General features: G+C 49.7%; 1 protein-coding gene across 1 annotated transcript in view; it reads left to right on the top strand.

The window, feature by feature from the left end:
* Positions 1-26,925, top strand: part of HIPK2 (homeodomain interacting protein kinase 2) — a 189,780-nt gene that overhangs the window by 149,893 nt on the left and 12,962 nt on the right. The window contains 5 exon segments of the mRNA XM_043589702.1: positions 1,849-1,991; positions 4,704-4,883; positions 7,622-7,903; positions 20,274-20,518; positions 26,467-26,624. Coding sequence (XP_043445637.1) covers positions 1,849-1,991; positions 4,704-4,883; positions 7,622-7,903; positions 20,274-20,518; positions 26,467-26,624 — 1,008 coding nt within the window.

The raw sequence follows: 26,925 nt of genomic DNA, 5'->3' as shown, positions 1-26,925 counted from the left end.
GCACCTGGGTGGCTCAGTCGGTTGAGCGTCCGACTTCAGCTCGGGTCATGATCTCACAGTTCATGGGTTCGAGCCCCGCATCAGGCTATGTGCTGACGGCTCAGAGCCTGGAGCCTGCTTCAGATCCTGTGTTTCCCTCTCTTTCTGCCCCTCCCCCGCTCACACTTTGTCTCACTCTGTTTCTCAAAAATAAATAAATGTAAAAAAAATTTTTTTAAATAAATAAAATGTGCTTTTATCATTTTTATGCACATCACTTTTTATAACGCTTTGACTCAAGTTTGTGATTCATTTCCAGGTGTGTGTTTGTACATATGAGCCAAAACACACATATTAAAGATGCAGCCTAGGGGCGCCTGGGTGGCTCAGTCGGTTGGGCGACCGACTTCAGCTCAGGTCATGATCTCATGGTCCGTGAGTTCGAGCCCCGCATCGGGCTCTGTGCTGACCGCTCGGAGCCTGGAGCCTGTTTCAGATTCTGTGTCTCCCTCTCTCTCTGACCCTCCCCCGTTCATGCTCTGTCCCTCTCTGTCTCAAAAATAAATAAATGTAAAAAAAAAAAATTTTTTTTTTTTAAATTAAAAAAAAAAAGATGCAGCCTAAAAAAAAAAAGATACAGTTTGTGGAGCATTGTATTACATAAATCACCCAGTGTTAGCGATATCCAGCCCAGTGGAAAGAACGAGATATAACTGAAATCATACATCTTTAAATTCTTGACCTGCCCGAGATATTACCTTAGTGGTGTTCCTTTCAGTGTCCAACTATGGACAACTGTGTTCAGTCTGAATCACTTGATAACCAAAGGCAAGCAGGGTAGTGATTGAGAATATAGAAAGCAGAGAACACCACATATATCCCCCCTGCCACCGTGAGTCTTTTCAAGGAAGAGTCAAGACAGTTCATTTTAGACTTCTTAGAAAAATCTTAATATTTATGTAGAATCAAGCTATGACCCTCCAACTACATCTCATTTTTGCTTTGAGGTAAGGTCAAGGTAATTCTCAATTAAGCTTATAGTCCCAGCTAAGAATTTTATTTCATGCTTGCTTGCTTGCTCTCAGATGTGGGCAAGTAGTAACTGGTGATCTCAGAATTATGTTAACTTAGCGGTGCCTGGGTGGCTCAGTCAGCTGAGCATCTCAATCTTGATTTTGGCTTAGGTCATGGTCCCAGGGTCATGGGATCGAGCCCCATGTTGGGCTCAGCATGGAGCCCACTTGGGATTCATTCTCTCTCTCTCTCTCTCTCTCTCTCTCTCTCTCTCTCTCTCTCTCCCCTTCCCTTCCTCCCTCCCATGCTTGCACGCACGCACTCTCTCTCTCTCTTAAATAAATACATAGTTTTAATTAAAAGTAAAGAATTATGCTAACTTAGATTCAGAAGATAATACAACTTGGAGGTCTAGACTCTAATAAACAAATGGTAAAGTAGTAAATAAAGGATATTAGATGGAAAACTTCTTGAGGGCAAAAAGTCACCCTTGTGTGGTCCAATTCAACTGTCTCAATCTCTTGCACATGGTTGCGTGCCAGAACAAATCAATATGCGAACTTTTGGAAACTGTGAGCACTGTTCTTAGAGCAAATTATAAATAAATCATTCCTCAACATGAATAAATGCCTTCCATACGACTCTTTGCCCATGTACTTATTATCTTCTAGGTAGTTCCCAGATGTGAGTTTTATCTCCCCTTACCTTAGTTTTTGAGGCCAAAGACCAGGTCTCCACTTTGACACCCATCACAGGGTCCAGAACAACCTGGGGCACAGAATAAGGGCTTGACTCATTATTGAGTGATTGTGTGATTAACAAACATGTTGATGGCCCACGTCCTCTGTTCTGCAGCAGGCCTGGCCAAGTGGGACCCAGCAAATCCTGCTTCCCCCAGCATGGCAGCAGCTGACCGGAGTGGCCACCCACACATCAGTGCAGCACGCGACTGTGATTCCCGAGACCATGGCAGGCACCCAGCAGTTGGCCGACTGGAGGTAAGCAGGAAAGCACGTGTGTCTGTGTCCACGGCTCACCCGGAGAGCTGCCGGACTGGCCTGCATTGTGAATTCTCTGGTTTACAGGGAACTTTTGAAATTAAACAGAGTATTAGGTGGGATACAACTACAGTGTAATGAGGGTGAATTTTTAAATAAATGTAAATCAGTTTCATTACTTTATGGTCACTTGTCATTTTCAACCCCAAATTCAGTTACATCATTTGATCGCCGGTGTGATCCAGGGACCCGCATCTGGATGGTTCTTGGTTTGTTTCTCAGAATTAAATTCCACTCCCGGAAAACAAAGATTTGTCGGCAGTGAAAGAATGCGGAAGAGAGTCCCTGAGGCTCCTACGCGATTCTAGAAAGTGTTCTCAAGGTGTTTTGAGACATGGGCACACTGGAGTTGTATCTGCCCTCTCGGGGGAAAGCTGACAGAATGGGGTTTATTTGGAATGGTAAACTCTGGCATGTTTGCTGAACGTGCCTCTTCAGTTAATAGTCATAGCTGATAGATCAAAGTCCATTTTCCACAGACCCCACAGGCACGTGCTGACAGCCACCAGCACACCATAGCCCTGTATGTTTCCAGAACCCCACCCATCCCACTCACTGACTTCCTCACCGACACCTTGCTCTGTTGTTCTTATGGCCACTTTCCACTTCTCCGTGTACTCTCCACCCACTCCGTCCCAACACCACCACTGTGCCCCCCGCACCGATGGCAGTCCCCAAGTTGTTTCCGGCTTCCCGTGGCCCTCTGGGCTCTCTCGTGCAGCCCGAACATCCGGCGTCTCTCCACCTTCCGACACTCTCCATACCAACCGTGGAGCCGCCTTGCAATTTCTTTTCGGATCTAAGAGGCTGTTGTGAATGAAGAGCGCCTGGTAAAACCAGAGGCGTGGAGATAGAAGCCCCAGGTCAGGCCTCAAATGAAGCTTCCTCTATTCCCCCGTTGAATTTTCTGACTAGTACAAACAAGAGAGGACGCAGGCTCTTTCCTGCAGCCCCACTCACTTCCCACCGACAACACCCACCAAGTCCACCCCCACTCATTGGAAGCACTTTCAAACAAGGTAAAACTGGGTTCAATCCTGGCTCTGCATGATCCGAGTGAGGCCTTTATGAGCCTCAGTTTCTTCTTCAATACTGTGGGCATAACAATGCCTGCCTCCTAGAACTGCTGGGAGGTTTAAGTGAAGATAAACTGCAAAGCACTTGACCTGTATTTAACACATATTATACTAGCACCTGGTACGTGACAGGCAGTAAATAAATCTGTTATCTTCCCTTCCCCCATTTACGCTGGTTCATGCTCAGAGAGATTGCCTTCCCTCTCCGGTTCATTAGGAACAGTGACCAAGTGGAAAGCTATTTGACCAATTGGTTTTTTCTCCCCCCCCCCCCCCCCACCTTTTCTCCTAAAAGACCATACACATGCCGTGTTACTTTTTTCCTTTGTCTTTCAGCATTTATAACTCATTTAACTTCAGCAAAACTCACTTACTCACACAGATCTTCTCATTCCTCCTCCCTCCTCAGCTCCTACCTGGTTGAGAACACTTAAAGACAACACTTTCTTTCCAGTCTCTTCTCCATTTCATGTGTGGGCCAAAGAACATGCACAATCATGTAAACAAAAGAGAGAGGTACGGATCCTAGACTTTCCTATCAAAGGAAAAAGGAATGCCATGTCCGTAGAAGAAATAGCAACAACACAGTAGAGAAGCCCTAACATCTGTTTCTAAATGTAAATGTCCAAGACTCTATCAAAATCTCTACACAAGTACCTACTTACTTCTTTTTCCTTACTCATCCTTTTCCCCAAGTTGCAAAGATGAATTTTGTAGTATTTTTAAAATTCAAATGAAGTCTCCTTTAACTTTTCATCTCATTGTGTGATAAATGGGCTTTGATGGGCAAGTCTCTGAATTAATCACCACTTGTAATATTTCGTTGGGAAAACAACCCTCTGAGCTCCATACAACCCAGATCGGAAGAACTTTGAAAGAGAACCGGCTTTCAGGATAATGGCTGCCAGCAGTACTTCTGTCAATAGGTGTCTCGTATTAACTCTGACTTAGTACCAAGTTCCATTCACGTCTCGTCAACCTTCAGTTAATCTAATTGTTCATTCAGCAAGCATGTCATTAACTGATCAGCTGCTACACGCCTGAGCATTGTGCTAGCCACGGAGAGAATTCAAAAGAATGTTAACACTTCCAAACAGCGGAAACCTACGACTCCTGGTTTCCAAAGCTGTTTTAACAGAAACGACAAATTCCTCGTTTGTAAAGTGGTATTACAGTATCCTACCTCACAGAATGCATTAACCCATTTAAAAGCACTTGTAAATTCTAAAATAAAATGCACAGTGCAGTCATCTGTTTAGGGACTTTAGAAGGTAGAGGGGCTAGTTATCTCCTCTCCGCTGAACCTGCAACTTGCCAATTCTTCCCCCTCGAAACGACCTCTTTCTCACTTACCCACAAATCGTGTTGCTGCCCACTCCTTCAGAACAGCACTTAAACTTCACCACACCTGGGAGACCTACCTGGTGAGCTCATCTTTTCAACAACTCCCTGAGCTAGTGAGAACCAACTTTCAGTTTTAATTTGGCTTTTAATCGGGGAGGAGGCTTTATCTTAAAAAGAAGCTCCATATTTATAAAATCAATAAAGAGCCTTGTTTCTCCCATCTCCCGCTCAGGAACACCCACGCTCACGGCAGCCATTACAATCCCATCATGCAGCAGCCTGCGCTATTGACTGGTCATGTGACCCTTCCAGCAGCCCAGCCCTTAAATGTAGGCGTGGCCCACGTGATGCGGCAGCAGCCAACCAGCACCACCTCCTCCCGGAAGAGTAAGCAGCACCAGTCCTCTGCGAGGTAGGTGGTGGGAGTTGCCCTTGAGGAGAAAAACTTCAGAAGATTGCAAGTTACAGAGATGTTTTTTAAGTTTTATGTATTTATTTTGAGAGAGAGAGAAAGAGAGCATAGAGCAGGGGAGGGGCAGAGAGAGGCAGAGACAGAATCCCAAGCAGTCTCCACAATGTCACCACAGAGCCCGATATGGGGCTCAAACTCACCAACCATGAGATCATGACCCAAGCCGAGACCAAGAGTCGGACGCTTAACTGAGCTACCCAGGCACCCCAAAATGTGCTTTCTTTGAAATCTGAGGTCTAAGGTAACTCATTTAGCTGCTTCCTGAATTATAAGCAATAATTTTGGTTAATCCTAGACGTTACCAGCAGAATAATCTTACTCATTCCCTTTCAATTCAGTCTCATCTCAATGAACTCTTAAAAATCAAGGCAGAGAAAAGGCCACATACTGCATGATCCCGTTTATATGGCATTTTGGAAAGGCAAAAGTGGATCAGGAGTTGCCAGGGGCTACTGGGTGGGCGAGGAGGGGGATTGACAAGGAAAGAGCATGAGGGAACTTCCCAGGGTGATGAAAAAGTTCTCTGGGTTGGCAGAGGCAACATGTACATTTGTCAAAACTCATCAAACACTTACAAAGGGTGACTGTGTGTGTGTGTGTGTGTGTGTGTGTGTGTGTGTATCTACATAGATATATATCTATATATATCTATATAGATAGATATCCTATCTAGGGATATCTATCTATAGATAGATAGATAGATAGATAGATAGTCAAAATTGTGTGGGTGCAGAATTGCTTCTACATCTTTCTCCAGCAGCACTGACTTTGGAGGCCCTTAATTGTGTTTCTTTGGAATAGGTTAATCAAGAGAAAGAAGTCCAGTACATAAAATGTCTAGTGAATTTTGGTTTTACTCCCTCATTTAACCAGGGGCCAGATATTAGGCCTATGTTTTTTTTGTTTTTTGTTTTTTTATCATTCTCCTCTGAAGATTAAGCCAAGAGCTGACTTCCTTTGAGTTGTCATTCTTCTTCAAGATTCCTTATTTGGGTGTTTCTGACAACCCACAGAAATCCATCTCAGATCTGCGGCAGCCCCGTGACAATGCACCCATGTCGTTATTAGACGGGGTGGCAACGGAGGCCACCGCCTCAGTCCTTTGCTCTGTCACGCCCAGCCGTGTGGGTGGTCACACGGAATACCAGCCTGACCCTGTGCTGATCTTAGCACCCTCATGCCCCACCTGGGCAAGCGGGGGCAGTAAGAACTCTTAGCCTCCCAACCTGTTGACAAGCCCCTCCCTGTTGCCAAGTCACCACCCAGCTGGCTTTATGACGGCTTATTGCCAGTGCTTCTCAAGATCGGTATAATTATACTGAAAGTTTTGTATTTGCCTATTTTTAAGACCAATGCCTTAGGCAAAACAGAAGGCTCTCCCTTGTTGGGCGGTGCAGCCAGTCTCCCTTTCCTTTCAACAGTGCCAAGTGGAGCTATTTTAACTGCTGGGGTAGTGAAAACATAATCTCAAAATTGTAACAAAGCAAGCAGTAACAAATGTATAGGTTTATGCTGACTACAAACAGTGGGCCAAGGGGCGCCTGGGTGGCGCAGTCGGTTAAGTGTCCGACTTCAGCCGGGTCACGATCTCGCGGTCCGTGAGTTCGAGCCCCGCGTCAGGCTCTGGGCTGATGGCTCAGAGCCTGGAGCCTGTTTCAGATTCTGTGTCTCCCTCTCTCTGCCCCTCCCCCGTTCATGCTCTGTCTCTCTCTGTCCGAAAAATAAATAAACATTGAAAAAAAAAAAAAAACAGTGGGCCAATGCTATCGGTAAAAGTTAGCGCCCACCCCCAGAAAGGAACAAGCAACATATCTGACACCAGTTAGCTAGAAAATTAAATAAATCTACAGAATTGTTTTCGTCTTCCTGCCTTTTAGCTAGAAAGCGCTAGAACCTGTAAGGACATACCAGGATCTTCAAAAGTTTCTTTGGCCTCTCACTGTACAGATACGACCGAGGTCGGCAAAGGTTAGTGGGTAGGGGAAAGATAAGACATTTTTTCCCCAAAGTTACCAGAAACCACAGTTGCCAGTTTGTTAAGGAATTTCGAGTCGATCAAAAACTCCAGATTGAAAGGTCCCTGGTTAAGTACACCTTTTCCTCCTGCATCCTGCCCAGCTTTTCATTCCAGCTCAAACAGACTGGTAGACTTCCTATGAGGCTGGTGTTTGCATTTCATGCGTGGCAGAACAGCCATTAGCAAGGACACCAAAGCTTTATGTGGCAAATAACGTTTCTTTCAACTCCCTTCAAAACAAGACCCAAGTACACGACCAGAGAACCACCAGATGGAGCTCAGGAAGCCAGGCCTTGACCCCCCCCCCCGAAGACGGGGCTGCAGTGGAGCAGACAGCCCTGAGGCCCAGGGCACTGCACCTGCCCCCACAGACCAGCCGGGTCCTTGAGCACGAGCTTAAAGCCCTGGCCGCTCCCTTTGTCCTGCTGGGAACAGGCACGTGGCCCCGAGAGCCAGAGCCCAGACAGGGCCATCTGCGTAGCAAGTAACTGAAAGAAAGAGCTTCAGGGGCAGCCGCTTTTGCAATTACAGAAGACACCCGAGTGCCCGAGCCTCCGACTCTTGAATGGAGATCGGGCAAGGCTGGTGTCTGTGGACCTCCTCGGGAGGAGCCGCGGGGCCCGGCCTTCCTCCGTGAGCGTGCGTGGCTTTGTCGTTACAGAAACGTCTCCACCTGTGAGGTGTCCTCCTCGCAGGCCATCAGCTCCCCTCAGCGGTCCAAGCGCGTCAAGGAGAACACGCCTCCGCGCTGCGCCCTGGTGCACAGCAGTCCCGCCTGCAGCTCCTCCGTCACGTGCGGGTGGGGCGACGGGGCGTCCAGCACCACCAGGGAGCGGCAGCGGCAGACGATCGTCATTCCCGACACCCCCAGCCCCACGGTCAGCGTCATCACCATCAGCAGCGACACGGACGAGGAGGAGGAACAGAAGCATGCGCCCACCAGGTGAGGCTGTGCCACCTCCGGATGCGCGGGAGGGCGCAGGGCGGGGGTGCGCCGGGTCCTCCGTGGGCCCCGGGCCGCTGTCCATCGTCAGACTTGATGAGCTCTGGCTCCTGGCCCCCAAGTTTTGGTCTTGTCGTGTCCTAGAGTCCTGAAGTGATGTCAAGGGACCATCAAACAGAGTTTCCATAATTGTTCAATGCCAAAACAACCCGGAGTCACTTTGGTCTCGAAAAATAGTTCTAGTCTCCATACATTTGGGCGACTTGAGACCAATTGTGCGCAAGGCCAGTGTATCTCAAGTCCCGTGTGAGCTTAAACATCTCTGCCTTGGGCTGTTGAATTTGTTCCCAGTTGGTCAGGATATTTCTCTAGCATCGCCTTGGCTCTCTCGGAATTCGAAATCATTGTCCAATTAATCAGAAATTTCTCTGTGTCTGATTAACCCAATCTTTCAAGCTGCCAGTTGGCTCTTCACCCAGAGAGCGTTCCTGTTTATCCCAAAGTAGTAAGAACTCCTTTTATGCTCTGTATGCCTCCTGGGAAGGGGAAAGGAATATTTATTATATTTGCAAGACTATTAACCCTGGCACCAAAGCCTCTTTTCCCACATTTTCCAGCCAGACTTCAGCAGGGTGCGGTTTGTACTTGGGCTGCCTGATGAGCCCCTGGAGCTAGCCCCTCCAGAACAGTTGGTCCCCTGGCCTTCTGCATCCCCAGGGGCCTCCGGGCCTCGTAGATCCCAAAGGCTCACAACCCCAACTCCGACCCGCTGGCCTCTCCCGCTGGGACCAAGAGTCGGGGACGGGAGGAGGCCTGTCACCGCCGAGCCCAGCGCTCCTGGTCAGCACATACACCGCTCCCTGATGCGAAGCTTAACATTCACAATTCGGCCCCGGTTATTCATTCCTGATTGGATACAATGTAACTAATTAGTAATCACCAGTCTTCTTGATTAAATAATACATTCCCACACTTGAGATCATTACCAAATGTACAGATAGACTAATTAAAACAGTCTCACTATAGCTGTTCCAGTCCAGGCTCTCCCCTTCCTGTCTTCATAATGAACTCTGTTTTGTTTTGTTATCTCATGATAGACCTAGTACATGTCCCATTCCAGCATCCTCCTTCCCCTCTTAACGTCTCAGTGTGGCCTTCAGTGTGTCTCAGAAGAGAATATAGTGGAACACTTCTGGGGTGGGGGAGGGGGGCACTGGGGGATGCCGTAGGGGGTGGGCTGCACTGGGGAGACCGGGCTCAGTGTTCACTCCCCACCTGCCTGTTCCGGGACTGGCCTCGGTTTCCCTTTTTGATAACAGCCCCCAACTTGAGTCAATACTCTGTCCTCCCCAGCGCCTCGTGCCCCGCAGCCCAGGAATGTCGTGGGCTCAGGTGGTCCCATCACAAAGAGAAAGGTTTTTCCCAGCCCGGAGCGGTCTGTCCACACGTTTAGAGCATTGGCCATAAAACGGGCCAAGCAGCCCCCACACAGCCCTTTGCTACAACTGGGAAAAAGAAAAAGCAATTTAAAAATCTGACAATCAACTAGATTGGACTATCGTTTTTGAAGTATGAGATTCGAACTGACACAGAATCTCAACATACGTGCTCAGGAGAGAATTGAATAGTGTGTCTAAGGAAAAGCAGGATGAGAGAGCCGTCTCTCCACCAATCAGACGGCTGCCAGGGCTGAGCACAGCGCCAAGCCAAAGCACAGACTGCTTCCGCGGTGGTCCCCAAAGCCCCAGAAAGAAACAGAACTGAAATTCTTGGCAGCGTGCAAGGACCTTGTTGTAAATCAGTTGAGACCTAGGGGAGGGCATGGAAGGAGACCGTGGCAGGTGCACGCGTGAGGAACAACCACCAGTAGTGACGGTGGCCTACCGAGCATTGGAGCTTCATAAGATGAAAAATGCAGGGGACTGCCTGGGACGTTACACCACATGGGGAAAGCTGCGGAGTGAGGCCAGAGAGGAATCGGGAAGGGTTCCAACGGTCGGCAGTTGTGACAGGAAGCTCGCAGAATGAGGGGATGGGTGTTTTCTGGAGAGATCAAATGACTGTTGCCTTGAAAAAGTGTCTCAAGATCCAAGAAGACAGGAAAGTGTATTTGAGTCTGAGTAGGAGAAAACAAAACCCCATAGCTGTTTTATTTATAGACAAACCACTGGATAATGTGATCGCATTATTGTGACTGTGTTTTGGAGTGCGAGAAAAACGGAGAGGAAATATGATTACTCGTTCTTAAAAATCAGAATTACCATAAAATTTAACACAGTAAATATTTATTGTCCCCACCAGTGTGAGAGATCATGCTAGGAACTGCAGGTGTTACATAAATAAGGTAGACAGTCTCTGTCCTCAGGAGGTTTGCAGGGTAAGAAGCAAGATAAGACACGTACAAATCATAACACAAAACGGAGTATCAGTCCCATAAAAACTAGCAGAGTGCTGTGGACATTCAAAGGGAAAATAGCTTGAGAAAATAGCAGGAACAGCGGACTTTCTGGGGTCAAAGGTCCAAAGGGTGTAGAAAGAGAGGGGGTGAGATTGCAGATTCCAGGAGGTCAGTGGCAGGCAGGGAAGCTGGGGCCTCAGAGGTGGGCTCGTAGGATCCAGAGCGCAGAGGGGCCGCAGATCAGAGACAAAGCAGAGGCAGGGACGGCAGGGATTTCCGAACGGAAAGGGGATTTGAGGGTCTCCCCTTCAATGGAGGTGGTCGACTTCAGGAAATACTAAGGAGCTCATGGGAGAGCACCAGTCTTGGGAAAACAAGGATGTACCCCCAAGGGCAGCCCCTCGGGGAGCCTCTTGGCCTCCCTCCAGCTAGAAGCTTTTCTTGCCTGTCCGTGTTCCCATTTGAATACTCAAGACTTCCCTGCTCGTTCCCAAACCTGATTTCTCCTGTGCTGTGAGCATCTCGATCCTGAGCTGCTGTGTTCCCGACCTCGTTTCCTGTTTGCTACTCACCCCAGGACCAGCCGTGGGACTCTGTCTAAAATGCTGATTGCTTCCCCTAACGTGACTCAGCCCCCGTACAGCAGCCAGAGGGTGAGGGGGCCGATGACGCTCACAGAGACGGCGATCATGGTGGCACATGGAGGCTCTTCCACCACCGGCGTCTTTTAGAGCCGGTACGAGGCACACAGTGGCGAACCCACAATGTTAGGCCTATTTGAGGGTGTCACCAAGTCTCTGGGACCAGAGGACATTGCCTAGGATTTTTAGGGGAACGCAAGGCAAAGTCACTATTCCAGACCCCCGTGTTTGACGCTGTTAGTTGCCAGAGCAGACGGATGGTCACCAGCTCCTACCTGTGAGGAAGGTTCCAGAGCACGAGGTGCAGGCTGGGAGTGAGCCGATTAAAGGGGAGGGAAATCATGACACACATTTACTGAGTGTTCCCATTTGCACTGTCCTGTGTGTCTTTCAGTAGAGTATACAAGGCAAGTAGTTCTACTCCACTCGATAGATGAGGAAACCAAGACCCAGGAAAGATAAGTGACTCACCCCGATTGATGACCTTTCTGAGGAGCACAATTGGAATTCGGGTCCCGTGCCGTGGAAGACACGGCAGTCTCGGGTTACTGGCGAAAATAACTGATTTCTCTTTGGTCATGAACTTCACCAATGTGAACTCTGTCCTGCCCCCTCCTCTGACCACCCCCACGCGGTCATGCCTGCTTGTGTGCAGGGCAGCAGCCCAAGGCTATGGGGGGCCCAGAGTCTGTCCACCGAGCCCCGACTGGGTACCCGGTGTCCGTCACAGTGCTGAGCTCTAGCAGCAAGAAGGGCAGAGGTCAGCTCTTCTGATTCTTCGAGAAGACGTTTTAAAGTGAGGGGACCGACAAAGACCCAGCAGCCTGCTTTTTCTCAACGAGTGGCTGCTGGACTAGGGGGCTCCTGGGGCACGGCTGGAGAATTGTTGTAAAGATAGAAAGCACACCAGTCTGCAGTTTTTCTGGGTGCCCTGAGAGGAAGTCATAGAACCAGTCTTATTTTAATCATTTATAAATGATTTTGATTAGAGGAACATTTGACTGTATGTGCTGAATAAGCCATCTTCTCTCCCTTGAAATCTCCTTGAACGAAGTTTATTGGTGCATATCTTATTATTCAGACTCTTTGCTAACCTTGCCTTGTGCTGAAACTGCCCTTTAGAGGCCGTATCACACAGGCTTCAGTCATGAGGATAGTTTTTTTTTAAGTTTATTTTTATTTATTTTGAGAGAGAGAGGGAGAGACGGAATCCCAAGCAGGCTCCTCACTGTCCGTGTGGAGCCCGATGCAGGGCTCGATTCACAAACTGCGAGATCATGACCTGAGCCCGAGTCAAGAGTCGGACGCTTAACTGACTGAGCCACCCAGGCGCCCCACGAGGGTAGATTTTAAAATGTGTGACCAGAGTGGCTCATGTCGACTGATCAGCTAGAAACCATTCCTTCATGTATTCCTTCATTCGGTTACCAGGATATTTCTGGTAGACAGGTTTTCATCTCCTGAGGTCAGCAGGGCTCTGTGACGTCCTGCATCCCTTTGTGCGTGTAGGCGGACGCTCCAGAGTATTACCACCGGTGTCACCAAAATGTAAACTTTAAGAAAGTTGCTTCATTAACATCACTCAGTATTTCAGATAGGGATCACTCTTAAAATGTTTGTATAAAAACTATTTGACCCTAAATGTTCTTCTTTCCACTAAATTGCAATTCTGGACCCATAACTGCAGACAAAAGGCGTAGTCAGGACACCGATAAGCTGCTGCGCAAAAGAGTTGGACCTGAAAGACTGACGTGTCCTTGGCAGAGGGGAACACCCACACTCAGGTGTTACCAGCCAGGCGGAGCCACCCCAAGGTGGACCCCACGTCCTTGGCCACCTGCAGCCATACCACTCCTCTACTCGTGCTCCTGGTGTGTGAGCCTCAGAGAAGAGACCGGAACCCAACATGTGGCATCATGAGAAGGGGCTTTGTTGTTTTGCAGTTTTGCTTTGTTTTTTAATACGGAATTTATTGTCAAATTGGTTTCCATGCAACACCCAGGGCTCATCCCAACAGGCGCCCTCCTCAAATTTTGCAGTTTTAAGTTGCAACGCAGCCCCAGGTTGGAGGAGTTCTCAGTCATCCGACTCCTTTCAGGAGACAGAAAGGTGTCTTATCAAGCTGACCTCAACGCATCATCTCTACATCCTCTTCTGTGCCTTCACAACACCCCCGCGGGTTGAGTAGTGTGGCCAATGAGCTGCCTTTTACGAAAGGGCAGCATCTTGAAGAAGGGACCCTCCACCTGACCATTCCCAGCAGCCTGTCCTAACACTGCAGCCTGTGACCAGGCCATCACTGACCCATGGCAGCTTCCACAGGCCAGAGGGAAGAGGGGCGGGACAGTGCTGGGTGTCACACGGGCAGAGCGGTGTTCGGTGGCTGGATTGTAGAAGGAAGTGGAGGAGAAGGAACACCATGCTTGTACTGTGTGTGGTGTGGTGGGGACCAGGTCTGTGGCTCATCCACACCTTGCTTGCTTCCGATTTCTCAGGAAGGTGGTCTTGCAAGACTGTCTTCCTGCTGGTGTGTGTGTGTGTGTGTGTGTGTGTGTGGTAAGAGAGAGACCTACACATAGATATAAACATGTAAATAGGGCGCCTGGGTGGCTCAGTCAGTTGAGCGTCCGACATCGGCTCAGGTCATGATCTCTCAGTTTGTGAGTTCAAGCCCCACACTGGGCCCTGTGCTGACAGCTCAGAGCCTGGAGCCTGCTTCAGATTCTGAGTCTCCCTCTCTCTGCCCCTTCCCCACTCATGCTGTGTCTCTCTCTGTCTCTCAAAAAAATGAATAAGCGTTAAAAAAATTTTTTTTCAAACATGTAAATAATATAACTTGAACATATGTGCCAAATTTAAAATGTAGGGGTTTTTTTGTTGTTGTTGTTCTCACTGATGACTTCAAATTGAGAGCTAAGAAATATATCACAAGGAGCACATTAGCCTGGAAGTATCAGCTTCTGGTCCCTGTCCTCACAAGGGCAGATTAAACGTACTCAGCCGTGTATTTCTAACTGGGTGGAGGGGGTGTGGGAATAGGACAGCGAGCCGCACGCATCCCCGTGAAAGTGGTAGAGCCAGCAGCCCTCCTCTCCATCAGCTGAGACACCTGTCAGTGTGAAGGACTCCACGCCCTGTGCTTAGATGTCCCGTGCTTAGAGAAGAACACTGTCACCGGAACCACAAAGAGGAGTTACAGTCAGTTTACATTTTCAGGGCTTGTGGGTAGGAAAGGTGGGGTAAAAGGGAAATGGCATAGTGACAAAATGAGAGCATGCTCACGATAACTCAATAGCAAAAAAACTAAACGTGACTACAAAATGGGCTAAGAACTTGAACAGATTTTTTTTAAGCTTATTTATTTTGAGAGAGAGAGCGTGTGCGTGCTTGAGAGGGGGTGGGTCAGAGAGGGAGAGAGAAAATCCCAAGCAGGCTGCATGCTATCACCACAGAGCCCAATACAGGGCTTGATCCCACAAACCATAAGATCATGACCTGAGCCAAAATCAAGAGTCAGATGCTTAACCGACTGAGCCACCCGGGCGCCCTTGAGTGTAGTTATTTCTTAAGACACGTAAGTGGCCAGCTTTATGAAAAAAATGCTTAACATCACTAACGATCAGGGAAACACAAATCAAACCACAACCAAGTATCACCTTACACCTATCAGAATAGCTGTCATCAAAAGAACAGAAGAGAAGTATGGGCAAGGCTATGGGGAGATTGTCGCCCTTGCACACTGTTGGTGGGAACGCAGTGTAAACAGGCAGCTGCTATGAGAAACAGTATTGAGGTTCCTCCAAAAAATTAACAACAGAGCTACCATTGATCCAGCAATCTCACTTCTAAGCATTTATCCAAAAGAGCGGGATCAGGATCTTGAAGAGACATCTGCACACTCCCATGTCCATTGCTACGTTACTCACAACAGCCAAGAGGTGGAAACAGCCTGAGTGTCCATCATATGGGCAGACAGATGAGGGGTAAAGAAAACATGGCAGGTACATACAATGGAATGCTGTTCAGCCTGAAAAAGAAGGAAATTCTACAATGAGCAAAAAACCTCTTAACACAAGGTTCCTAAAAATAGTCAACTCGTAGACTTAAGCAGAGGAATCTCTGTTGTCAGCGGCTCTGAGTTGAGCCAGATGAACGAGCTTCAGAGATGCGCTGTGCTACTGACCCTGCGGCCATAGTCAACCACGTGGTACTGTGTACTTAAAATCTGATCGAGCGGGTGGATCCCATGTTAAGTATTGTTAAAGTCAGAATTGGAATGTTCTTTACTGCACTGTCTTGCTGTGAGGATCAGAGATCGATGTCTGTGAAGTACTTCGAACAGCCGCCGCGCATCCTATAAACACTGCCTATGACTATTAATCAGTGTTGTAAGAGACGCCCGGTTTTTATCACATACGGCATTGACCGTGGAATCGGGGCGGTGAAGTACGTCATGGAAAGTTTGTTAGCGGAGATGAGTCTTGACCCTGGTCTTGAAGGATGAGGTTGACTGAGATTGGCAAACAGAAATCAGAGACACGCTCCAGATAGGGGCCTACGGGGAGGAGTCACAGGCTAGCATCCGCTCCTCCAGCAAGGTTTCCTCCTTCGGGGCTGATTTCTGTGGCTCCTAGCTCTTCGCTTCTTGTCATCATTTTAAAACGATGAACATCAGCTATCGCCATCACAACACAATGCAGTGGTGGAATTCTGGAAGCTCTGCTCTTCTTTCGGAAGTGATGTTCTGCCGAGGCCACTTAAGCATAGATTTCTCATTCTACGCCCGATTCTCAATTCATGATGAGATTGATAAACGATCAGTAATAATTAGACACTAGTGGAATGAATCCCGATAGAATCAGTATAAATGAGCCTAAAGAATCCGTAGTAATAAATGTCACATGGGTGCTCATTGTTAAAGTGACTCATTGAAATAACTGCTTCCCATTCGTTGTCGAATCTGCATAGCGTATTCAGTTAGAGCACAGAGATCTTTAATGGTAGAGGAGAGTAAAAACAGAGCTGTCAAAACTGATTCACCTTTTCCAAACCGGTCAGAGGCAAATCCAAAAAGGTAGGTAAGTTAGCCCTGGACTGTGTCGACCTATTTGCTCATCAGGCAGAGGGACTTGTCAACTCTGAAAACAAAGGATGAGACCCATGAACCGTTCATAGAGATCTTATCCCACACTCCTTGGTGGATATCAAGGCTCTGATGTGCGGGACCCTCAGCCTCTGGCGGAAAGGCTCCCTCCCTGGGGGGTTTCCGTCAGGAGCCGGCCCTAAATTCTCCCAGGTCTTCCAGACTAAGCTGTCCGCTGCTTTAAGACCTTTGCCAGCAACTCATTCTTCTTCAGTAATAAGAAGCCCACTGATCCGCCAAGTGGCCCGTTGTGTGTTTAGATTCTGACTCACGCTGAGGTGAAGCTGCTCCACAATTTAAATTGAAAAGTGAGAATTTAAATACATCCAATTTGAATTTTATTCCAGTTTGGCTGAAATTACTGGTGTGCGTGTGTTTGCTTGTTTTCTAAACTACCCAGAACCTGAGGAGGATCTGGTCAGCAGAAACTGGCCATGTCTGGGTCTACATAGAAGGTACACTTACTAAAGAGATTTATTTCCTCTCCGAATTAGGAGTAAACCAAATCCTATTTTAAATGCCTTCAATAATGCATTTTTGTGGGGCCCTCACAATGGATCCCTTCGTGCCACTTTCCCTGGTGGATTTCAGAGCAAGTTGGAAGTGGAGGGATGCCCAGGGTCGTGCTAATATCAGGCCACTGTCCAGGTGATGAATGGACAGTGGAGCCAGGACCAGAGCGAACACCAGCCCCCGAGACACATTTGGAAGCCAGGCTCTGTTCTTCATGTGGGGTTCATCACCCACGGGCTGTGCACCTGCAGCAGGACACGTCTGCATCTGGCGAGGTGACCCGATGAGCCGCCGTGTGTGTGCGTCAGTTATGCACAACTGACGGTGGCGGAAGCTGAGAGTGAAGGACAGGGCAGCACAAGTCCCTGCGTCCCCTCAGGAACCAGGAGCACTTTGTGATGGCGTGTGCGTGGTATGGAAGCGGGGGTTCCTTTAGTAACATCTTAATACACAGTAGACCATGCACAGGCAGTTGTTTCCATCATCCGCTCCCTCCCCCGACCACAGAAAACGGCTTCAAGTCTTGTCTTTTTTTTTTTTTTTTAAATAATCCTTATTTTTGAGAGAGATGGAGTGTGACGGGGGAGGGGCAAGGAGAGAGGGAGACGCAGAATCTGAAGCAGGCTCCAGGCTCCCAGCCGTCAGCACAGAGCTCAAACGAACTCATGAACTGTGAGATCATGACCTGAGCCGAGGTTGGACGCCCAACCGACTGAGCCACCCAGGCGCCCCTTCCTTTCTAAGACAACGCTCCCTCCTCATTCCACAACCTCAGGGACTTTTTCCTGGTTCCCCACTTTCTAGGTTTTGCGCCAGGTCTCGGTGCCTTCCACCTGCTTCCACCCTCCCTCCCCCCTCCCTCCCCCTCCCCACTAATCCCATTTGCTTTGTTGTCTCTCAGGTATAGAATTCAGTGACATTAAGTACGCTCACAATGTGTGCGACCGTCAGCACCATTTCCAGAATTTTGTCATCACCCCAAACAGAAACTCTGTACCCATTAAGTAATAACTCCCCATTCCTCCCTTCCCTAACCCCTGGTAACCTTGAATCTACTTTCCCTATGAATTTGGTTATTCCAAGTACCTTATGTAAGTGGAGTCATACAATATTTGTCCTTTTGTATCTGGCTTCTTTCACTTAGCATGTTTCCAGGGGTCACCTATATTGTAGCATGCGTTGGACTCTGTTGGTCTTTATGGCTAATATTCCACGGTGTGGATGTACCAAATTTTGCTCGTGCATTCATCCGTTAATGGACACCTAGGCTATTTCCACCTTTTGGCTGGTGTGTATCATGCTACTGTGAACACTGGCAAATGAATTTCTGTTCGAGTCCCGGCTTTCGGTTCCTTTGCGTACATAGCCAGGAGTGGAATTTCTGGGTCCTGTGGTAATTCTGCGTTTAGCTTTGTGAGGAGCAAGCATGTGGATTTTTTGCATTTCAACTGTTATAAGTGGGAAGTGTCGGTCTTTATTAATTAAAATGTATCCTATCAAAGTTAACGTGAAGAGCCGTAAATATATGCAGTCAATTCATTCCTCGCCTCCTTTTGAGTTCTTAACAATTACCATCTGTACGACTCATTTGACAGTTCATCACAGAAGGCTTTGTGACATCCATTATTCTCTTTAACCGATTATTTTAAAGCTTTTACTGTTTAACTTGTCATGTTTTTACACAGTCCCCCACTGAAATTGTAATCACCTCCAGGGCAGAGGCATGTATTATATTTCTTTGTACAGGAATTCCCCATGGCACCTACCCCAGATCTCCAAGATCTCTGACTAATGAGTTTTAATTTCTTTCATATCAATCTTCTGGTTTATTCACAGACTAGAAACTTCTCCGTTGAGTCCATACTTTGATAGAAATCACTTTGCCTAGATCTGTTCTTGCAAACCTGTTTTCACATGTTAAGTGAGGCAGCACAACAATAACGATCCTGACGGCTGACCTCTGCTTACTATGTGTCGTAAGCCATTCACAGCACATCCTGTGGGTTTTCTCACTTCTCAACATAAGCCTGTATGCGTAAGTGCTGCCGTTATCCACATTTGACTGATGATGAGACAGTCACTCAGAGGCTGAGCAGCTAGCTGCCCACAGCCACACGCCCGGCACACGCCGAAGGTAGGCCCCTGGCCGCAGGGCCCGTGTTCTTACCCACAGACACTGTTAGGAAGGGACATTTCTACCCTGAACCAAGAAGGACACAACGTGCAGCCACTAGAAGAATTATTCAGCCCAGATGTCAGTAGCGTCAGGCCTTGGGGCGCAGGGGCTCAGACCTTCCGTGGGCTCACCTCTCAGCCCTCCAGCCTTTTGTAGGCTACCTGCCTCGTGTCCTTCCACTTAGCTTCTTGCTGCCCGGCTGCCCGGGGTGCTTGAGCTCGTCCACTTCTCTGCTGCCCTTAGGGTGGCAGAGATCTATCTTGGAAAGAGTCTGGCCCGTGACTGACCGTGTGACCTTGGGCGAGACACCTCAGGGGGTTGTGGTTCCATTAGGCACTCCATAAATAGCAGCTTCTTCTCTTAGCGAATCAGTTGGAAACTGACCGTCTTACTTGGGGTGATCGATATTTCTTAAAAATAGATGATCAGTATATAAAAATAGATGGAATCCATTTTTACAACCTTCACAATAAGCAACAAATTCCACATCCATCATCCCACCAGCCCATCCTGGAGGCAGACGGAATTGGTTCCCCTAGTAGCCGCGCATGCATAAATATCTCAGGAGAGAAAACGTGTGCTGGCCAAGAGCCCTCCAGGGCTGGTTCCTCCCCGTCAGCAAAGAATGAAGTTTCAGATACAGGAGAGTCCAGGCAACTCTTTTGTAGGCATCATCCCCACGGGAGCCCTTCTGACCTCAGTAGGCACAGTGTCGTCCCCTCCCTTGTCCTGGGCCCTGGCAGGAGGGAAGCTACAGGAGGGCCAGGCCTCCCCTGAGAAGGGGACTCTCAGATGTCCTGGTGGCCTTTGCCACAGAGTCATCCCACATAATACCGCACAGCAAAGAGGTGGCTGAGAGTGTCACGGCCAGCTCCCGACTTCTGTCTCTCAGCATGTCAGAGCTGCGTTGTGTGGTCAACCTCCTCAGACCCTCCCTCTTTATCCGCCCCTCTGTCTGCATCCTGCTCCCTCTCGGACACCTTGCTCCCTGCCTCAGTTTGCGGGGTGTCCCAGGCCCCGAGCCTAAGCTGATGGTGCTCCGCTCCCAGCGATGTCCTCCCAAACCGGGGCCTCGGGGTGCCAGGGTCTTGCTGGGCTCTCTCTACTTGCTGAGATATCCCCTTCTGGTGGCTCAGGGGGTGTTTCCACACAGCTCTGGGCTACAGGCAACTCCCCTGCAGTTCTGCTTAGCTCTGCTGTGGGAAGGGCGTTGGGGGGAAGTCCAGGCCCACCTGGAAGCTTCTCTTCCAGATTCCAGAAGTGCCTGTGGGCCCAGCTCCAGCCCCTTTCTCATGTCTTCACATGTCCGCTTGCTACCGGTTGGACAGGTGACACTTGTGTGCCCACCCTCCCCGTTCCTACCCCCTCTCCTGCCCCGCTCCCCAGCCCTGTCCCGGAGCACAGAGAGGGGCTTGTCCCACAGGCCAGTTCTGGAACGCCGGCTGGTGTCTCACTTCACAGCTTTCTCGTGGTTCTGATTTCTCCCTTTCCATTTTCAGCACTGTCTCCAAGCAGAGAAAAAACGTCATCAGTTGTGTCACGGTCCACGACTCTCCCTACTCCGACTCCTCCAGCAACACCAGCCCCTACTCCGTGCAGCACCGCACTGGGCACCACGCCAACACCTTTGACACCAAGGGGAGCCTGGAGAATCACTGCACTGGGAACCCCCGGACTATCATCGTGCCACCCCTAAAAACCCAGGCCAGCGAAGTGTTGGTGGAATGTGATAGCCTGGGGCCAGGTAACTTGGGGCCAGGGCAGGCCGGGAACCTCTCTCTGCACAGTGCTTTGCCCGTTTTCCTGCTATTGGCAATCGTGTTGTGGGAGGCTGATAAGCACCAGGTTATGGTCGATCCTCCCCCCGAGGGTCTCACCCAGGCAGCCAGGGTAGGATTCTGCTCACCATCACTTTGCATAAGCAGCGTTTTCAGTTTTCAGTTCTATAATTAATACCTTGCCACCTTTACGGTGGCTCTCCGTTTGACTAGGTTGATAAGGACGAAACAAAAGCCACCCGGTACCTTATCCACGGGTCGGCGATGACCCCTGTTTTAGGGAGTTCCTGACTGACTTTTAGCAGGAAGAAGCCCTAGTGGTAGAGCAGCTTCCTGGGTGGAAAGAACTTTCTCTGAGTCTTGGCAGGTGAGGATGACGGAGGTTCGGCTCGGCATCGCCTCGGGGCTCACTGTTGGGAGGAGAGGTCGTGGCTGGCCGGTGTGTTTGTTTTGCTCACACGGTGGCTTGAGAAAAAGGAGTCCTTCCATCCCCTGGAGGCTCGCGCTGACAAGTGCGTGCGCTCTAGAATAAAGACCGAGAACGTAACCTTCCAAGGAAACTTAGTGGCTCTGCCCACGTTTGGTGGCATCTCTTCAGTGACTCCCTTGTTCACGCTCACCAGTGGCAGAATTCGGGGAACAAACCAAAAGCCATCCGCTTCCCCGTCACAGACCATCACCAGCCCATCCAAGGCAGCACCTTCACGAAAGCACTGTTTAGAAGGAAAGAGGAACAAACTGCCAAAAAAAAGACCTTGCTTAGATTCAGGGAGCTGTTGGGGCCCCTGGCTGGCCCAGTCAGTTAAGCGTCCAACTTTGGCTCGGGTCGCTGTCTTGTGGTTTGTGAGTTTGAGCCTCTGTCTCCCTCTCTCTGCCCTTCCTCCCCCCATTCGTTTTCTTGTTCTCTCTCTCTCTCTCTCTCTCTCTCTCTCTCTCTCTCTCTTACACACACACACACACACACACACACACACACACACACAAAATAGACATTTTCTTTAAAAAAAAAAAAAGAAGATTCAGGGAGCTATTCACCAGGAAGGAACACCCATCTGTGTCACCTGCTGCAGGAGACCTTGGAACCTTCTTGGGGCGGTCGCCACATGTGAGGCCCACTAGTCATGGGCCACTCTGGTTCTGCCCCTGAGAGGGAAGAGCAGAATTGAGGATGGGGTCCTTAGGAACCTTCCCAGCCCAGCACCATAGGCCGGCCCGCATAGTGTGGGACACAGGATATCTCTCTTCCAGAACCTTCTTTCTCTCCCAGGCAAGGGTTTTAGTAGTAACCTTGGCAGAAAGCAACACTCTCTAGGACCAAAGGAACCCGTAAGACAGTCAAAGTGGTTTGCCCAGGAGAGAGGACTCCTCAGAGTCCTCCCCTCGTACTGTGCTGCTCATATAACCCTTCAACGTTTAAAACGACATCCATTGCATGTTTTTAAGTTCACATCCTGGCAAAGATATCACTTCTGTCACGTTGTGTATGTCGCGCCATTACTGAAGTACTTTAAATGTTTGTTAAGACCTTGGAGCTGCACAGTCAACTCCCCCGGTCCCGGTCCCGGCACCCCGCCTTACCCCCTAGTGAGCAACTATTCCTCCTCGGCCAGGCAGCCAAAGCCGCTCTCACCTCTGTCACACCTTCCCCGTGACCACCGGCTCACTTCTGAATTTTATTTCGTGAATGGATGGATAGGGTGGGGAGTTTACAAAAGCGTCTGCAGCCTGAATAAGGTAAGGCTGGACAGCCTTCCGTGTTTCTTACTGCACAAGGCTTGGCTTTGATATCAGGGGACTATCTGCCCCTCAGGAGCTGGTCAGGCTTTGCATGCCTGGAGGCAACACACCATATTAACTTTCCAGAAGGAATAGGAGACTGTGGATGTGAGAGAGAAGGTGGGAAAGGAAAAGCAGTAGACGTTAGTGCTGGTAAATCAGTTCAGGAAAAGATACATTTGCAAATTGGGAATCTGGAAATTGACCCCTTAAGTCTTTATCGCCATGGACCCTCAAGCCCTCAGGTAGCCCTACACACACCGGCTTAAGACTGCAGCTTTTGAGAGGCCACCTGGCTGGCTCAGTCAGTAGAGCATGCGACTCTGGATCTCAGGGTTGGGAGTTCAAGCCCCATGTTGGGATTACTTAAAAAAAAACAAAATCTGAAAAACAAAACAAAAAAAGATGCAGCCTGTGGTGCACACGGTTTAGTGGGAAGGGCTTTCCTGCTTAATTAGCAGGTCTCAAGACTATGTTGTTGAAACCCTTAAGGAAGCCCGGCCCTTTTATCAAACAGGAAGAGGAGATAGTCCTTCCTCATCTGCAATCCAAAAAACTCTGAACACCAAATTTTAACTTTATAGCAAACTCATTGGTGGTGAAACCTGGCCTGAGTCAATGAGGGGCCGTGCACAGTCTCTCTTTGTCGTAGTCATTTGTGCCCCTTAGTGAAATATCCCTGTGTTTTGGAGCGAGAATCTTCACATCTTTGATTACAAAGTGGTGCCCAAGGCTCTGCTGGGGGTAACCTAAGGCATTGAACCTTTCTAAAACCTAAACTTCTGCATTTCAAAAATAAATGTGTGGCCCCAGGGATTTCAGATCAGGGATTGAGACCTGCAACCATGAGACGGTGATTTTTGTTACTCTGTTATGTCAGGAATACCCCTGTTCTGAGACACCCCAGGGGGACTCTGTCACAGTAATGATCCCTTTAAAAGATGGATAATGGCTCAAGACGGATCTTCTTGAGGTCATCTACGAATTCATTTGTTTTTAAAGGTGGCTGGTGCTAAATGTGTCTTGGCCTTTTAAAACGAGATGAAGGATGCATGAGAGAGCCGCCAGATTTCCGCAGGTTGGAAATCTTCCAGCGTGGGGGCACCTGGGTGGCTCAGTCAGTTAAGCGTCTAACTTCAGCTCAGGTCATGATCTTGCAGTTCGTGAATTCAAGCCCTGCATCAGGCCCTCTGCTGGCAGTGCTGAGCCTGTTTCAAATCCTCTGTGCCCCCTCCCTCTCTGCCCCTCCCCTACCCTCACGCGTGCAGGTGCGCGCACACACACACTCTCTCTCTCTCAAAAATAAACATAAGGAAAGAAAGACATTTAAAAAAAAAAAGAAAGAAAGAAATCTTCCAGCTTGGAGCTTTGTCAGGCTTTGATGCTGGTGCCATTCCATGGGAGGTGACAAAATTTTGAGGAGAGTTACTGAAACTTTAAGACCACCTGGTCCAATCCCTGGTGGAGACGAGTGAAGAGGCTGAGGGCCAGCTTTGCCAGTATAACAGCAGTTGTGTGTCTTGAGAAGCCACCAAGGCAAGAGAGGACAGCTCTGTGGAGCCGCATTTCACGCCTTTCAGGTTACATTAACCGGTTCCATCCTCGGCCCATCGCGCTCTGTGCCTGCAGGCGGCGGGGCGGCTCAGAGGTCTTACCCCACTGTCTTTCCACAAGGACTGCGTGCTGTCTGAACGGCTGAGAGTCTCTTAGGGATATTTCCAACCAAAAAAAAAAAAAAAAAAAAAGGTTGGAGCAGAGGAGGTCATTCCCCGCGGTAACACTACTGGTTCTAAAGCAACCAGTGCTGCTGTCTCCGGGGAACCCCATGGTCTAACTTTCCACTGTGAAGAGAGATTTATTTTCCCCTGTGGGACATGCTGCAGAGTCTTTCTAGTGACAGGTAAGAGGCAGGAAGGAACTTCATTCCGGTGCCTGCTTGTCCCCAGCCTGTGGTGTTGAGAAACACCCAGGCTCAGAAAAATCCGAACGGCAGCCTTCTTCAGCTTCCTGGTGCCCAGGTGGCCCACGGAGGCCGAGGTGTGAACAGGTTGTAGCCAGCCAGGTGTTCCCTGGGCTCAAGTCACAACAAATGCTGTGCAGACCACCATCCGTTTTCTCACAGAACTTACCCCTCCTGTGGTTCTGAGCTCAGGAAGGAGCCCTGGGGATTTCTCACATAACCTTCCCAGGTCTCTTGGGTTAGTTAAGGCTCCTTTGGAAAGCAGCTGAATGAACTCTATACTTATGCCCTCAGACCCATAATGTATTGGAAGGAATTAAGAGAGCTGAGGCGAAGTTCAACAACTACATCCCAGGCTGGGCAGGAGCCAGAACTCCTAAGACCTGGGCCGTTGGAGGCCCAACGCCTGCTTTCTGGAGCACTGCCTCACCCTGACCCGGTGACTCCCAGGCTTCCGGCTTCCCATTTCCAGGAGACAGGATTTGGTTGTCCCGGCTTGGAGGAGACACCTGTTCCTTGAGCGTCAGCTTTAGCCAGGAGACAAGGCTCAATAAGAAAGATATTAACAATAGCTAATACATTTAAGAGCTTAACACATGACAGACCCTAAGCGTTCTATGTACATTAACTCATATGAACCTCATGACCACCCTATAGAGTTACCATTATTCTCCCAGTTTTCCGGATGCGAAAATGGAAGCCCCGAGAGATTAATTAAGTCAACCAAGGCCATGCGGCTGGACCTCGCAAGAGTCTGGCTCCCCATCTTAATGTCTTGGTCCCTCACAAGACCCCACCCCTTATCTGGAGGTCCCCTTCTCTGACCCAGCCCCCCGTTCCCTGTCCCCGCAGTGCTGGTAAGAGGTGCATGCTGGGCTCTGTCACACCATTTCATCTACAACTTCTAACCTCTTCACTGTAGACTCAAGCTACGGATAACTCGAGCTCAGGGTTTTCCTTCAAATATAATCACCACGCAGTGCCCGGAAAGTTGGAAGTAGGGACAGAGAGACAGCCTCCACCGCTGGGGCCCACACAGCAAGCACAGTTGTGGCCTGCTACTGACCAGCAAGGACTCTGGCCCCACCACAGTAGCACTGCGGCTGAGCAAAGGGGAGAAACCAGGCCCTGCCAATGGCCGACATTTGCGGCTGGTCCTTCTCTTACCCTGCAGTGGGTCCCCCAAACCCCTCAACCCCCCAGGTTTTGGAAGGCCTTTGAGAGTCTGAATGGGTTTGGCTTTAGCATAGCTCCGTACGCCAGGGCCTGGCTGCCTCCTCTCCTGGGGCGCTTATTACTAATACAGATTCCCAGGCACCTCCCCTTGGGGTTCTGACTCAGTGGGTGGGAGGAGAAGACCCACAGGTGCCAATGCACAGATCTGGGGGTCCCTGGTAGGACCCACCACCTCCCTCCCCAGTGAGGCAGCCCTCGCTCTCCGGGGTGGGGGTGGGGGGAGGGCGTTCTGCTGCCTGTGGGGCAGGGAGGCTCCTCGTGGACTTCAGTGTGCACCCCCGTCTCCCATCCCCAAGTTGCCGGTGTCCCAAACCTTCACTCTTCATGTTTCTCTCCTTCAGCAGTTACTCAGTGTTCCCTCTTGCTGGCCCTAGCCATCTCCTCCTTGACTTTGGTTTCACCACCCTGAGATTTGTAATGGAATTGATCCAACCCAGTTACGGCAAGGGCCTGCCTGCTCCCTGGTGGATGCTTCATTCATACTTAGCATCTTCATTCATACCCGCCTAGTTCACGCTAGCAACCATGAGTTGTTTTTCCCTCAGGACGTGTGTGGTCCTCTTTCTGAGGCTTGCTTATCTGTGCCCTGCTTATCCGTCACTGTGTCTCTGGATCTCAGCAGACAAGCCCCATGGGGCACGAAGAGCTACAGAGACCTCTCCTCCTTTCCCGCATTACACTCTCCTTGTGCTTTTCTATGTCACCAGATGAGAATCCTAAAGTCCAGCAAGCTGGGATGGGCTCCTAACCCCTGGGGCGAGCCAAAGCCCAGCGGCCCGTCCAGACTCTGGGCAGACTCTTAACTGGGTCCAGGGGAGACGAGGCTGACTTTGATGGGCCAGTCTTGGGAACCCATTCCTTCCCGGAGGACCACCGTTGTTTCCTGGAGGGGCAGGGTCTTCTGTGTGATCCCTCTGTGACCTGTCGCTCCTCCTCACACAGTCAACACTGGCCAGCACTCGTCCTACAAGTCCAAGTCCTCCAGCAACGTGACCTCCACCAGCGGTCACTCTTCAGGGAGCTCGTCCGGAGCCATCGCCTACCGGCAACAGCGGCCGGGACCGCATTTCCAGCAGCAGCAGCCTCTCAATCTCAGCCAGGTGAGTGCCTCCTGATCCTGTCCCAGCAGCCAGCACGTCAGTGCCATCCCCTCCGTTCCCCAGCCCGGTAGCAGGTCACCGCTGGGGCCCCTCACCCCGCCCACAGAGCCCCAGCCCCCTCGCGGCAGGACGCATCCTGAGCGACCTCTGACTTCCTCCCGCCATGGGTTACCATTGGGGGAGCTGGTATGACTGGGTCACACAGAGCCAGCCCAAAGTAAAATGAGTTGTCCGATGTCACAAAGCACTTAGTGACGTGGTGCCAAAGCTTAACAACAGGATGGCCCACGTCTTGCCAGTT

The sequence above is a fragment of the Prionailurus bengalensis genome, chromosome A2 (genome assembly GCF_016509475.1).
Source record: "Prionailurus bengalensis isolate Pbe53 chromosome A2, Fcat_Pben_1.1_paternal_pri, whole genome shotgun sequence".
Classification (NCBI taxonomy): Eukaryota; Metazoa; Chordata; class Mammalia; order Carnivora; family Felidae; genus Prionailurus; species Prionailurus bengalensis.
Note: the sequence above shows the minus strand (reverse complement) of the source record. Positions and strands in the feature narration are given on the sequence as shown.